Source organism: Uloborus diversus, unplaced genomic scaffold (assembly GCF_026930045.1).
Source record: "Uloborus diversus isolate 005 unplaced genomic scaffold, Udiv.v.3.1 scaffold_1273, whole genome shotgun sequence".
Taxonomy (NCBI): Eukaryota; Metazoa; Arthropoda; class Arachnida; order Araneae; family Uloboridae; genus Uloborus; species Uloborus diversus.
Window position 1 is genome coordinate 11342 of NW_026557958.1, and position 14856 is coordinate 26197.

A 14856-nucleotide genomic window follows, 5' to 3' on the forward strand; every position below is an offset into this window, starting at 1 on the left:
AGAGAATTGAAAGAGAAAAAATATGATTCGTTGCTGCATATGAAAGTAACGGTGAATGCATAGCTTTGGAGATAAAATAAACTAATAATAATAAAAAAAAGGAAAGATTTTTTAACTGTTACTGATAAAGTACATCATTATATCGTAGCTATTAGCCATTAATATAATCACCAAAGGCTTTTCTATCGAAAGGCTACACACAGAGTCTTACAAAAAGACGAATTGACTGGGTCATCAAAAGCGGTTTTTTACTGATATATTATTAAAAGTCAGTAAGATTTTAGTTGTTCCTGATAAAGTGCACCGTTATTGTAGCTATTAGGCATTAATATAATCAGAATTTCAGTTACTGAAATTATTAGACATTTTTATTTTACATGCATGCAATGGGCAATAAGGCCACTTTCAAAAAATCATAAAACATTTTATGGGAAAAAATACGGGATGCGGTGTCTATCCACTTGTTAAGCATTATATGGGGTTCAAATGAGCCAATTTTTAAATTTTTAAAAAATGGATTTTTTGAGTAAAATCACTTCAAAAATCGCCAATTTTTGAAAATTTTCAAATTTTATTTCCGAGGCTGTATGCATCCAAGAATTATAATAAAATATGTTATGAAACTATCATATAAGGGCTTTAGACTGCCATCGCCGTTTAGTAAAAAAAACTTTTTTTTCATGGAGAAAAAAAATCGTAAAATCGGGAAAAATACAGTTTTTTCGCGGCAAAAATGAATTTTTTTCGTTATTAAAAAACCTAACTAAACTTTCGAAAACGATGTCTAAAGGCTATATGGATCCTTATTTATTTTTATAAAAAAGAATTATTCAAATAGGTTAAATATTTTTGAAATAGTGTCCATTTCAAATGGAGTGTTTTGCCGGTTTTTTCCAAAACGGCCGATTTTGTGCAGAATTTTAATAGGCTGTAACTGAAGAAAAAAAAAAATTTCTTGCAAAATCCTTTTGGGATATTTCAAACGTCCCTTAGTTGTAACTACTGTATTTTTTTCAAAAAGATCAGTGATGGTCATATGCCACTTTTAAAACCTGCCTGCCTGATTTGAAATGGAATGACTCATATATATATATATATATATATATATATATATATATATATATATATATATATATATATATATATATATATATATATGATATCGATTTATTGTTTTCTGATTTACCTGCAATTAAAACACCATCAATTTGTAAAAATCACAAAAATAAAGTAGTGCTAGCCTTTTTCTCTTTCTTTTATACATACATATATACATTCTTACTACATCCTTTAAGTTTTAGCAGATCTAATCTGCATACTGGACACACGTTTTACGCACGAGAAAACGCTTAAAACGAGCTACAAAAAAATTATTTTCAAGAAAACAAGAAGAGATCCCATGCTGTTTTCTTTTTCCTGATGATTTACACATAGTCAGGTACCATAATATATAAAAGGTTTTTTTTTCCTAGTAATGCTGTTTTGAGTTAATTGCGATCAAAAAAGCACAATTTTTGAAAATTTGAAAAATATCAGGGCATTTTTGTCTTAAAAAAAATTAAACCTCAAACACTGTACTAGTATCACGCCTCACCTGGGGATTGAATTGAGGATTATTTTTACACTACATGTTTTTTTTTTTTTTTTTTCCAAGTGTTTCTTTTTCGATCCTAACTTCCCAAATTTCACTTGATTAATTCATTATCTGATAAGCAAAGTTATGATTCATTTCATCACATACCCCTCCCCCAAAATTCAATTTTGGAGGGCGGAAAGAAATAATTTGCACCGAAATATTAGCAAAATAGTAATATTTCCCCCGTGTTGTTTCAGTGTTTTTCCATTATTTTCACACAAAACTAAAAATAAATCAAAGTATCAGATCATAAGTCGGTTCACATAACTGTCTTTCTACAACATCTGGAATGAAGCCGTTTTTTTTCCCTTTATTGCTAGTTTTCTTTTTAATTTCTGTTGTAAAGTAGAGTATTAATGCAACGAGATCTACTTATACAAATATTAAAATCAGTTATAGATCAAACAAATTTCGCCCTTTTGAGCATAGCCTTTTATGTTGTTAAGCTTCCATTCCAGATTGCTCCCACCCCCCTTTCCCCCTCACCCTACCGTCCCACTTTCCAAAAAAAAAAAGCTGCTATTGAGTGTGGTTCTATTTGTCTTTCTAAGTTTTACTGACCGTTAGTTTTTATGATAGCACCCCCCCCCCCTTTCATTTATAAGCCTTAGTCACTACTGATGTTTGGCAGTGTCTCAGTTTGTTATAATTTTTCTCTTACGTACCAGCTTTTTTTCTTTTTTTTTTAGATTTTGAATACAATTTTGAGACAAAAAAACGATAAAAAGTAGTGCTGGGGCGGGGAGGGGAGGGAATTCCAATCTACAAACTCATGTCAGCTTATTTCCAGCATAGTCATGATTAATTACTACTTACTAGACCATCACCAGTAAGAGAACCCCATATTTAACTAACTAGAATCTGAAAAATATCATTATTTCTCATGTCAAATTTTATTGCAGTCACGAAACTGCAGTATTCGGCTGGAAATGACTGAGCTGGCGGTGTATGTCATGTATTTCCGCTTTAGCCCTGGCTTTTGGGCGGTAATTTACTGAATAAGGAATTTTTGATGCAGTAAAAATTGCAGAGTGATCCGGTGTATGTGTTTCATTTTATTGAGACATTTATCTTGTGCTTAAACTTTTGCGCCGCACTGCAAATGGTTCAAACCAGGGAAAGTTTACTTTCCGCTGCCTTATTAAACACTTTGTACGCATAGGGTAACAACTCCAGTAGTCGGCCATTTAAGAGCTCGTTTGTTGATCTTTGTTGACCTAGAAATTTCAGTAATCAATTCAACACCAAAAACACTAAAACTTTAGGCTATACCTTTTCCAATAGGGAATCACTAATTCGTTTCAAAAATAAAAACCTATTCTCATTAAAAACCAAGCTATTGTTAATACAAGAAAATGCTCCAGTAGTTGGCCACTGAAATCCAGTGCTCGGCCATGTATGAACCTAGTAGTCGGCAGTTTCATTTTCATTATTCTTATAGGGTATGCAGGGGGTCACACTTAGGGAGGGACTTGGCGCAGATTGCGTCGTTGAAATTTTTAGGGGGCGATGTTTTGAGGGGTATTTTTCATTTGGGGGAGGCTCATTGCTTTGGGGGGGGGGGGGTCTTCGTAATATTTAGGGAATGCGCTTTTGTTCTTAGGGTGTAGCACCAAATATTCTTTGGTAGCACGCCTAGGGTGTGAGTGAATAAAATTAATGGGAAACTTACAGCACTGCATTGTCTTTACAAAATAAATTATTCCAATAATTACGAAAGAGTTCTGCATTCTTGATGTCTTCGTAACATCTATGTTTATGTAATTTTTCAAACTGCAACCTGTTTGTATATGCATCACATGCAATACATTTTTATTATTCATCTTCTACATCACTTACTAAAGTCGTATCGTATACTGCAAAAACAAAAATTAAAGAATGGAAATGACCCGGATTAAACCGGGTTTTTTTGGAAAGGAATTTTGAAAACATAACTTGGATTCTCCCCCCCTCCCCCCCTCACTGACGCGAAAAGGTTTCTGTACTAACTGTGTATGCTAAGATAAAGACTGAATAAAAGAGTTGATAGAATTCAGGATCGATAAAAAGTGAATCAATGATCGATATGATTGACCTTCGACTATTCCATGTTCATTAGAAAGAAACTTCAACATGCGGAACTTAAATGAAATAGTAGATTTTGAAACAATTTCATTTCAAAACAATGCAAGTATAATAAAAAAACTAATTTGAATTCTGAAATTTTGTATTCAAATTATGTTTTTCGCAATCACGAACTGAGACAGGACCCTACTCATTGGAGTTATTGTTTCTAGAAACAGCTCCTGTCACCCCCCCCCTCCCCAAGCCTGCCTCTCCTCCTGGGCGGTTACGTGTGCATAGTTGTGTGTGTAAGTGTGTAGGCTTATGTGTGTGCGTAGACCTGTGTGTATGCACGTAGGCGTGTCTGTATGTGTGTGAGTGTGTGAGCATGCGTGTGTGTAGGACATGGACGCCTCCGACCAGGAGAAGCGGATAGCTCAGGACCGGAGCAGCCGCGCCGCGCCGCCTGCAGAGAATGGTGGGCGGTGGTGCTGCAGAGGCTTCTGGTCCAAGCTGAAAAAGGCACGGAACATCAAAAACGGTCAAATGAGAACTATAAGCAATCGTGATTGCTCAAAATATCCATGCGACTTAAAAGATTAGTAACAATGGGCACATCTAAAACAAAATTTATCATAAAAAAGGTACTTTTGCTGTGAACAATCCGGAATAAGATGAATTATGTCGACAGGTCCCTATTTTCAAAGTTTTTCTGGGAGGGGGGGGCAAAGAGTTTGAATTGAATACATGGGAAAAAGCATCAAAATACAAGCAAAAATGCATAATTACGTTTTAAAAATCCAGAGGGTCAATTCCCTTCCCCCCCCCCACCTCCCTCAATTGCCAAATGACGGGCATGTTTGTGGGTAAATTGAAATTGAGAAATGGGGGATGTCATGAAGATAATCTTACAGCTTTCCACAAGAAAATTCGTAAACAATGAATGAACTAGAATGGAGTGGGTAGCAACGTAATTCAACTTTGAAACCATGTTATTTTGAAATAAGTTCAGCATACTTTTAAACAAGAAGTAAATTTTAATTTCCTTGTGAAGAAAACCCAATGAATGAAATATTTGGTCAAAAGCAGTAACAAGAAGGGGTACCAAAATTTGGAATAATTAGTCTAGATAGAATACAGGTTTCTTGAATCTTTGGTGAAGCAAATAGTTTAGCAAAATGAGCAATAGAAAGAATAACCGCTGGTTTAACGCTCATTGAAATAATTTGAGCTAACGTAGCTATTGAAGTATTACATCTTAATTTCTTACAAAGGGAATGTTTATTTACTGTCGATAAATTACTAATTGCAATCAGATCATTTGTTTTATTAATTTTATCAACGTATCAGGATTTTATTAAAAAAAACCCCAATAAATTACTATTTGGTAATGACAAGTTGAGCATTAGAACTTATATTCTAAACGCAACGACAAACTAAACTTACAACCTGTTTTTTTTTTTTTTTTTTTTTTTTGCGAATTCTAAATTAAAATCAACATTAGAAGTAGAACGTGTCAAAACTTTCTTTCAATTATTATTTGATGAACATTAGAAAATCCATTGTACGTAGTCCGCTATCAGGTATATCAACCAAACAATATAGAACTAGTGATCAATCTGCTATGGTCGACCATTGGATGTGCATAAGAATTCAGAATCCAGTCGTCGGCCACCCCTCTAAAAACATTTGAGCCTAAGAAGGAGTTAATTTTTTAATTGAAACGTTATGTTATACAATTCATTAAAACAAAAATAAAAGCAAATTTGCAGTAGAACAAAAAAAAAGGGTACTTAACATTTAAAGATGTGTCTTCTCAACAAAAAAATAAACAGAGTCGTAAACTAGAATGATGGGCACACCATTTAAAATAAAATGATTCATTTACTACTTAATAAAAAGTACCCACAACTTTACTGTTATTGAATGATAATTGAGGACAGGTAAAGGAATGTGGGAATGCATCATATCCGATTTTGAGTTATACATATTCTATTTATAAGCAGTTTTAAATTCTCGTGGTCGGCTACTGGTGACTGCCCGACTACTGGAGCACTTGCAGTATATTTGATTTAAAAATATTTTCTCTTTTGTTTAAAACAGTTGATTTTTCAGGAAAAAGATTGCTGACATTCCCAGCGGCGAAATAGCACAGTATGTGAATGCTTTTCTGGCTACCTGCATCGACCCGAGAAATTTTTTTACGCAAGATTTAATCGCCGAACTCCGAAAACGAGTGGATGCTCAGAAGTACACGAATCCTTTTCTCTTGCTAGCTTTGTGCAATGCTGGCGAACAAATTAACGAAAACGATGTTCAGAAGTTGTACGACGCATTTAAAAGTAATCATAAGGAGTTTTGGACAGGTGAGTGAAAAAACCTACCGGCTATCACAAACAAAAGTCTAAAATACCGTATTTGTTTAAATTAGTTGCTGGAGATGATATTAGGGCCTTGACAATAAGACCCCTGATAACAAAAGTGCTTAATTTCTAGAGGAAAAAGAGGAGGAAATATAAACTTGCTTGAGCTCATGCTCAATAACCTATAAAAAATAAAAAAAATAAAAAAAAAACCACAAGAAGTCATAAGTTGTTTTCAAAGTAAATATGCTTTTTTCTTCCCTATTTCAATTAACAGAATTATTTAATCTTTCATCCATCGGAATAACAGTTATCATAGCCAAACTTTATACATCCGGTTTCTTTTATGTTGAGGGTTCAATATTGAGAAGGAATATAGAGTAGCTGAATAGAATCGAGATGTAGTACTATGTAATTTTTGAGGCATTGCGGTGAAACTTCAGTCAATTTCGTTTAATTAACAGAGGCAGATCATATCCAGGTGTTAAATAAGAATTATGCTTCATTAATTACGGGCATGTATACAAAAAAAAGCAATTCTTCATCGGGACTTTTCAGGTGGTGGCCAGTAGCAGTACAATGGAAAAAATCTCTCGAGACATAAAACGTGGTGAGGACTTGAGAGGGAGCAGTTATCCCTTTTGTACGTTTTGTAACACGTTCCGTAGATAAAAAAAACGTGTACGTATTACAAAATACGATTCTTTTTCTTTTTACTAAAATACATAATCAGGGTATCCCCTCTCCAAAGGGTAGTAGCGCATCCCCCTCAAATGCTACGAATCACCCTTCAGAACGAGCAGCTCCAAAATGAAATAAATAACACCCAAAATCCTGCTGAAGAGGAAGTGGTCCAAAAACGGGCTACCATTTTCATTTTGGTACCTATCGATTAAAATGTTCACTCAAAAGGATAGTTTTAGTGCCAGTAGAACTTAAAAACATTCTTGATGGTATATTAGGGTTTAAAAAAAAACAAAAAAAAAATAATTTTGGTAGTCTAAAACGACAAGATCTCAAAAAAAAAGAGGTAAAAACATGATTTTTCAAGAAGTTGCCCAAATACGGGCTACTTGCTCAAAATTAATTTACTTTGTAACAAATGTTATGCATGAAATTTTTGCCCATAAACTTCGTTGTATATTTTATCTGTCATTCATGAGCGTTGCGATTATGTTCACCCTTGAAAAAATCACATGAGGAGAAATTAAAATCCTCGGAAGCACTCATTCAAGCTATAGCTGTGTTGGTGTGCAGATATTAAAGCAGCTTCTCTTTTATCTCCTTTCCCCTGAAACGACTGAAAGATGTTTATTCTGTACCATTGAAAATCACGTTTCGTCAACGTCAAAAACTCTTTCTGTAAAAGTTTTAATTCAACGGTTTTTTTTTTTTTTTTTTTTTTTTTTGTACTATGACGAGTAGCCCAATAAACATAAAAAAGATTTATTTGTCTTGAAAGTTCCCATATTACCTTCGCAAACCACCTTAAAGAATTTATCCAAGCCATCTCCTATCATTTTTATTTATTATTATTATTTTTTGTTTTTAACATTTATCTTTGGTTCTGGCCATCTTAAAAATCAGGTAGAGAGAAAAAGAATAATCCACCTCCCCATTATTGTCCATGCCTTACAAAAAACTAAACCTGTTAAAGCATTAGCATAATTCATTATTAGTAAGAATCAATAATTGCTGGGTCTAAAAATGGGACAACATCGTTGGTCCAAAAAAAAAAAGAAACGGGCTAACCTGATTTTGAACGATCTATGGTTGCCCGTTTTTAGACCATTCAGTACTTCAAGTTGGTGATGTCGGCAGCCATTATTCAACAAACAGGTAGTTCCAGACAAGTGCCTTACAAGAAGCGCATGTCATCTACTTTGTTGTGAGGTTGTAGCTACTAATTTTACTGCACAGAGGAGGAAATTCAGTTTCACATGCTTTGAAAAGTTTTCAGTTCCTCAAAAGTAGATTTTTCTAATAACACAGTTCTCATTTAATCATATGGGTTAACAACCAAAACTATTTGCGCGCCAATATTTTGCTAAGTCCTGTTCTTCCATTCGATGCCATTTTTTATGGCTGTGCAAAACCCTTTTCCCCCTTTTTCAGCAGGTTGCCCGTATTTAGACCCTAGCCCGTTTTAAGACCACTTCCTCTAAACAATTCAGCAGCGCAGTTTGCTCCTTGTTCACCCCTGACATAATGATCTTTCTTTCAAATTGAGACCCTCTTACAAAAATTAAATTAACTGTATTTGCGACAAAAATTCTCATTAAAAGAAAGTCAGTGCGGACACTCTGATTTGTTAGCGGCATGCTGAAATGTACTATGTTAACGTAACACATGTAAAACTAACTACAATGCTAGCCGAGAAAATGATTTTCAAATTTAAAAGAAATGTTTCAATAAAAAATATCCTCTTTTAGCTTAGAAGAGCAATATATTAGAGAAGCAGAAATTACAGAAAAACTTTTTTTTTTCGAGTTTAATTATGGTGTTGGGTGGGAAAGTTGTGTTTTAGGTTTAATAGTTCTCATATTTTTTTTCTTCAAAATCTATTTACATCTTCCGGTGCTCCAACGCCTGGAATATTTTTAAAAGTTAGTAATTTTATGAAAATTTAAGAAAAAAATATTATGATTTTAATTTTGGTGTGGAGTGGAAACGTTGTGATTTAGTTAAAAAAAGTAAATACATATATTTTTTTTCACAGAGATATATTTAGATCTTCCATTGCCAGAAGCCCTTCAAAAATTGTAAAAATTGCTAATTTTAGGAAAATTTACAAAAAAAGTTGTTACGTGGGGTTTGTGTGTGTGTGTGTGTGTATTGGCTGGAAGAACTGTAAAGATGACACAGAGCAATAGAACATAAAGCATAAGCCCATGCACAATACAGAATTTTGAACTAATTTGTGAGCAACTCAGATGCTAGAACTCCTTACTCTGAATTATGGAACCTGTCTAAATTCCTCAGCAAAGATCAGCCCAAGTGAATGGTTGTAACATCGTATTTGATCCTCAAGGTCAGATTCCTCAGGAAAACAAGACAGCCGCAAACATCTTGAGAAAATTTTATCAAAGTAGTATAAGCAAACTGTCTTTTGGCGGGGTTGATGAAATGATAGGAAAAAAAAAAATGGTTCCTAAATGCCGTGCCTCTTCTTTTCGGGAAGATGATCGATTCAAAATGCAGAGGATGAGTATCGCACTGGGAGTGTTGCATAGCAGAAAATCACCGGGGCCCCGGACCCAGATAATCTTCATGGGCGCAAGGTTAAATAGCTAGGAGGGGAGGGAAGACTAAGTTTATTTTGTCTTTTAAACCTCTCATGGAATTTTGGGCAGATTGCCGTGGGGGTGGAAAAGGATCATTATCATTTTTACAGAAAACCAGGAAAGGATGAAAGTTCTGACGAGAACTGTAGACCCATATCTTTGACATCCTTCATTATCAAACTCATAGATTGGTCTTATCCTGGGCAGATTGAATTATTATCTGTCCAGTTATGGCCTCTTACATAGGGAGCAATACATTTTTAGCAAAGGCTTCAATCAAATCTTGTACTTTTCTCAGACTGTAAGGAATTCTCAAAACTTAGTCTACTAACCACACTACTGCCGTTTTCCTGGACTTGTCCAGAGCCTTTAAAGAATAGATCCATAAGAGTTTAGTACAAAAACAGTGTCTCAGTCCAAAAGGGTCTGTCCGACCCTTTTGAACTAAGGCACGCTCTCCCTCGAGGTTCAGTTCTTAGTCTGATATTGTTCTCATTATTGCATTACAAGACTCGAAGAGGTAGTCAATGAAGGCAGTGGTGTGGGGCTTTTTTTAGATTATATCATCCTTTTGCATTCTGAATCTGACATGGGAAAAATACAACGTAAACTCAACTCTGCCCTTTGTGAGGTACATAGCTGTGCCGAACGGTATAAATTGATTTTTTTAATGCGTTAAAATCATCGGTTACCTTTTTTTTACAACCAATGTACATCTCTATAACTTCCAACTAACTTTCTTTATTTTTACCCCCACTACTTTTTGTCTTTCAAAAATGTTGCAGATCAGAACTTCAAAGCCCTCGCGTAAGAAGCTTCACTTCAAAAACAGTCTGTTGAAATATGTCGGCATCTAAATTTGCCAGTTACTGCGAAGTATAAGACACTAAGGAATCGGAAAAATTCTTTTCAGATATTCAAGCATACGCGGTCATGGCATTGTCTTGTGCTGCTAACCAGCCGAAATCAACTTCTGACTTTCAGAAAATAGAGGAATTGACGATGGAACTGAAGCAAAAACAATTAAGAAATGGAACAGTTGATAATTTGAAAACGACTGCTCTAGTGATGCAGGTGAGTTTGACGGATGGCACCCCCAGTCAGTTTTCTCAGGTAGATTTGTGAAGTGTTTATCATGTATTGTTTAACAATGGCCATATTCAACAACGACCGTGGTTCTGAACATCTAATTCAGAACCATGTCCAGAACCATTCTGAATAAAAACAACCCATTTGTTTTTATTCAGAACCACAATTTTCTATTCGGTTTGCCTCTCCGGGACATTGTTTTATGGGACACTGTGAGACACTGTACTAACGAAACATTGAGAATAATAAATATGACGTCAGCTACGTCGAAGTGACAAAATTAATAATCATTTCTACTTTACCATTGAACCCGATATGACAATGGTCGTTGGAGGAAATTATTAAATCGTTGGAATTATTGAAATTGTGCTTCCTCTTGTAAATGTTGCAGCAAGAAAAAACCAAACGTCAAGCAGATGTCCATACATTCCCAAAGAGTATTATAAAGAAATTTAATATTTATTTAATACGTTTACTTTTATCTTATTGTTTTTTTTTTTTTTTTTTTATTTTTTTTTTTTTATGCTGAAACATTGTGTTCTTTACCCTGTAACAGAGTACCTCAGATAAGGGGCTAAATGTTATGATCGACTGATTTAATTAAAGTGCAGTTTAAATTAAGTAGTTACTAATAATGTTCATCTTTATGTAATTTTAAAATAGCCCAGTAAATGTAGGTCAAAAATTTAGGTCAACAAATTCATAATTAGCTGAATTTTGCAGAAGTTCTTAAGCATGTGTAGAACGAATCCGGGAAATTCCCTTAAGTTCCGTGTGAGCTTCCATCCAAAATAGCGGATCAAAGATCGCCGCCTGGTACATTTTGCAACTCTTATATCTAAGTCAAAAATGAAGATTTTTCAGTTCTGAAAAAAACCTGCTGGTTCTAGAAGTAGTATTGGTTCAATATATATCCTAAAATGATCAACAAAAAATTTCAAACATTTGTTTTGACACCAAAAACTGAAATTTCCGTGTTCTACGTAATACGCTGCTGTACACATAAGCTACTAAAATAAATAATTTTTCGTGGTATTTTTTTAAAAATTATTCTCACTCGTATCTTAGTTATTGTTTTTTGTTCTTCGATTTTGAAAAATGCTACGTACTCTGTTTGAATTGATACTTGTTTTTTACCGACATTTCCCCACAAAAAGCTATAAACATCTGCAAATCGTGTTTTTTGTCTGAAATGCACAATTTTCATTTGAAAAATTCATTGCTGATCTGCTTAGCTCCTTAAAACTACCATAAAGCGTAAAATGGTTCCAAATTCCTTTTTTGATATTGAGTGAGAATTTAAAAAAATAAAAAAACACTCACGGTAACGATAAAAATTCATCAAAAATGGTTCAAAACTTTTATTTTTAATGGAAAATGCCATTGTTATCTCAAAATTGTATTTTTTGTGCATTTAAGGTGGCAAACAGTTTCTTAAGAATGATTTTTTAAAAATACATTTCCATATAATTTAGTGACAATGGAAAAAAAGGTCGGTGAAAATTTACTGCCTTCAACTTTAGGATTGCAGGTGTTCTCAAATAAAGCAATAATTTACGAGATCATCTCAAATATGAATTTGCCCCTCAACTTCCCTCGCTTTTTGATCGGGTTTCTCTGAGAAAGGATTAAAAATCAAGTGTGGCAGCTATCATTAAATCGGTAGAGACTTCTGTTAAGCTGCCACCAATCTATTTGTGCATTATAGACGAAGGATTTTTTATGCACACGTTGGCATTGGACGAGACAGACATAAAAAGGCATCTGCCTCCAATACGTCAGGTTTCTTCAGAAAAAAACTTGTCTTAAAGTCTGACTTTGGTTTTTAATTGATGCACTGGTGTATTACCAACTAACATTGTGAAGAAACAAAGTAGGGTAAAGCCGAAAATGTCTAAGGCTATTGCTTTTTGAAGAAAATGTAGTGGCAACGACTAAACAGACTGTCTTTTTGCGGAGCTTTAAGAACAAATTAATATCCTTATATATTATTTCTGTAGCCTGTTTTTGGTTTCTACGCCAAATTTCCCTCAATTCTTGATCGATTTCTTTGATTTACGGCTTATTTTATAGCTTATTGTGCTGGCTACTGACGAAAAATAGACCCAAGGTCTGAAAATGGTTTCTTTTAGCCGAAAAACCTGTTTTAAAGAACCAGAATGAGGTTTTTGGTTAAACTTATAACTTTAATTTGCGCTATGACCGACAGAGCTGAGTAGCTTGATCGGCAGAGCGTTCTCTTCGAAACCAGGAGATTATGTGTTCGGACCCACGTCCGAACAATCTGCAACAAAAAAATTAGAGAAATATCGCGCATTGCATGAACGCTGAATTAAATGAATAACAACTATGAGGGAATAGAATAAATGAGAAGGAATTGCTCCTTGCTGATATGAAAACATTCAGCGATTTTGTGCTAAATTACTTCGAAATTGCACGTGTTGTTTTTTTTTTTTTTTTTTTTTTGAAGCTTTGGCTCTGGAAAGAAAATTAAAGCATAATGTAAGCGAAAATATAAGTAGCAGGTTTAAGATTTCAGACTACAATAGAATTGTTTTTTGTTCAGAAAAAAATAATAAATCGTGTATTGAAATATATATTCTTCTAATGAGTTTTTGACTCTTTGCACAAATAAAAAAATTACTACCTCAATTTGAAGGGTAAAATATATAATTTTTCTTCTTTTTGCAAAAAAACAAATAGCTTATCACATTTTTACTACATTCGAAAAGCTACGCTTAAAAAAAATCATAGTTCAATTTATTTTGTATTTTAACCATGCTGTTAAATGATGAACACGTGCTGCTATCTAAGTTATAACGGTTCAAGCAGGTAACAAATTGTAAAAATTTTTAAGAATAAAAAAATGTTTCTTCTATATCTTATCTTATATAATATTCCCTTCTCATTTTAAAACTTATCAGGTTGGCTAATGAAGAAAAATAGACTTACGGTCGAAAAATCACGTTTTAGAAAACGCCCCTTGCTGTTTCAAAACCTTGATGCTGCCTGTAGTTTTTATGCATTTTTTAAAAGCAGAGTTCTAATGCATATTTCCATTTTTTACGTCGATTTCGGCAAAAAAAAAATAGCCTGTGTGTTTGTGTTCATATTTTAATAAAGCTTAAAAGCACTGGACTTAGTCGTTCGGTTAAAATGATAAGTTTTTTTCGGTAGAGCGTTCGGCTATAAACTATCTGAACTTCGGGCAAGTTTGGGCTGTCCGATATAATATCAAATTTATATTAGTATTACGCATTACATGTACTCATAACATACAAACGTAATAAAATAAATGCAGCGGGAATGCTACTTCGTGTTTCGACTCCTTTATGCAGGCTACAGTTATCATTCGGATAAGTTGACTGTTAATCGAAGGGTGTTCTTCCTTTTTTTTAAAGCTTTGACTACATCCAGACCACTCAGCATAATGTAAGCATAAAAAAGTATTAGATTTACCTAAAGGAAATCTTTTTTGTGTAGAAAAACATTTTCATTGTATGCTGAAAGGTAGATGTTTCTAATAGCAGTGTTCGAGCTTTTGTACAAATGAAAAAATACTACGTCAAATTAAAACTACGAGTTTCACCCAGTAAACCTTTAATTTTTTATTCGCGCGAATACGATATAAAGCATTAAAATTATTATCAACTTCATTAGCAAGAAATCATTTTCTACTCCTCTGCTTTCTGCTGAAAAAAAAAAAATTTGTCTACGTTCGTAAAATTACACTTAAAAAACGGACTTAGTTCAACTGGTTTTGGTTTTGAATTTTAAGTGTTCGATTAAAAGAGAAACATGTGCGGGCATTTAAGCCGTAACTGTTAAAGCAACCTTGTGAAATAGTTCAATATTCAAAGATAAAAACACTTAATTTCAATCTAATTTATTACTTCTCTAGAATGTTTGTTTCAATCGCTACGTGAGATCTTCATCATTCTTTAATCAAATTCCATGCTTTTCGAATAATTTTAAATCGTATCATGCTGGTTAATGACAAAACATAGAAGCATGATCTTATTATTATATATATATATATTTTTTTTTGGCAAAAAGCTTTTTTGCTGTTTTTTACTACGCATTCCTTCAATGAATGGCTTTCGAAAAGGAAGGCGCAATTGCTAGGTTTATTGGGGTGTCGGGCTGTTTATCAGAATGGCGCCAATTCGAATCCGTGCTAATAAATATCTCTTTAATGTTTCTTTTTTTTCCCGTCAGATGCTCACATGGGCAGGACTGTATTTGCCACAACCTGTTTTTTTACGTGCACAATTATTGCTTTTTCACGAGTCACTACTCAGCCACACTTTTAATGATATTTATGTTTGAATTGAAAATATGTACGACCGAAAAGTGAGCGATGATCAAATTATCACAACGTTGTATTTAACGAGGTTTTGTTACTGATGTCTTTAAATTACATGCCTTCTCTTCTGTGCTT

At 33.9% G+C, this 14856-nt stretch overlaps 1 protein-coding gene across 1 annotated transcript in view; it reads left to right on the forward strand.

The window, feature by feature from the left end:
* Positions 1 to 5794: 5794 nt before the first annotated feature.
* The window catches only part of LOC129232564 (uncharacterized protein CG3556-like), a gene marked incomplete at both ends in the record, with an annotated part of 34064 nt that continues 25002 nt past the window's right edge, over positions 5795 to 14856 (forward strand). The window contains 2 exon segments of the mRNA XM_054866697.1: positions 5795 to 6045; positions 10240 to 10400. Coding sequence (XP_054722672.1) covers positions 5795 to 6045; positions 10240 to 10400 — 412 coding nt within the window.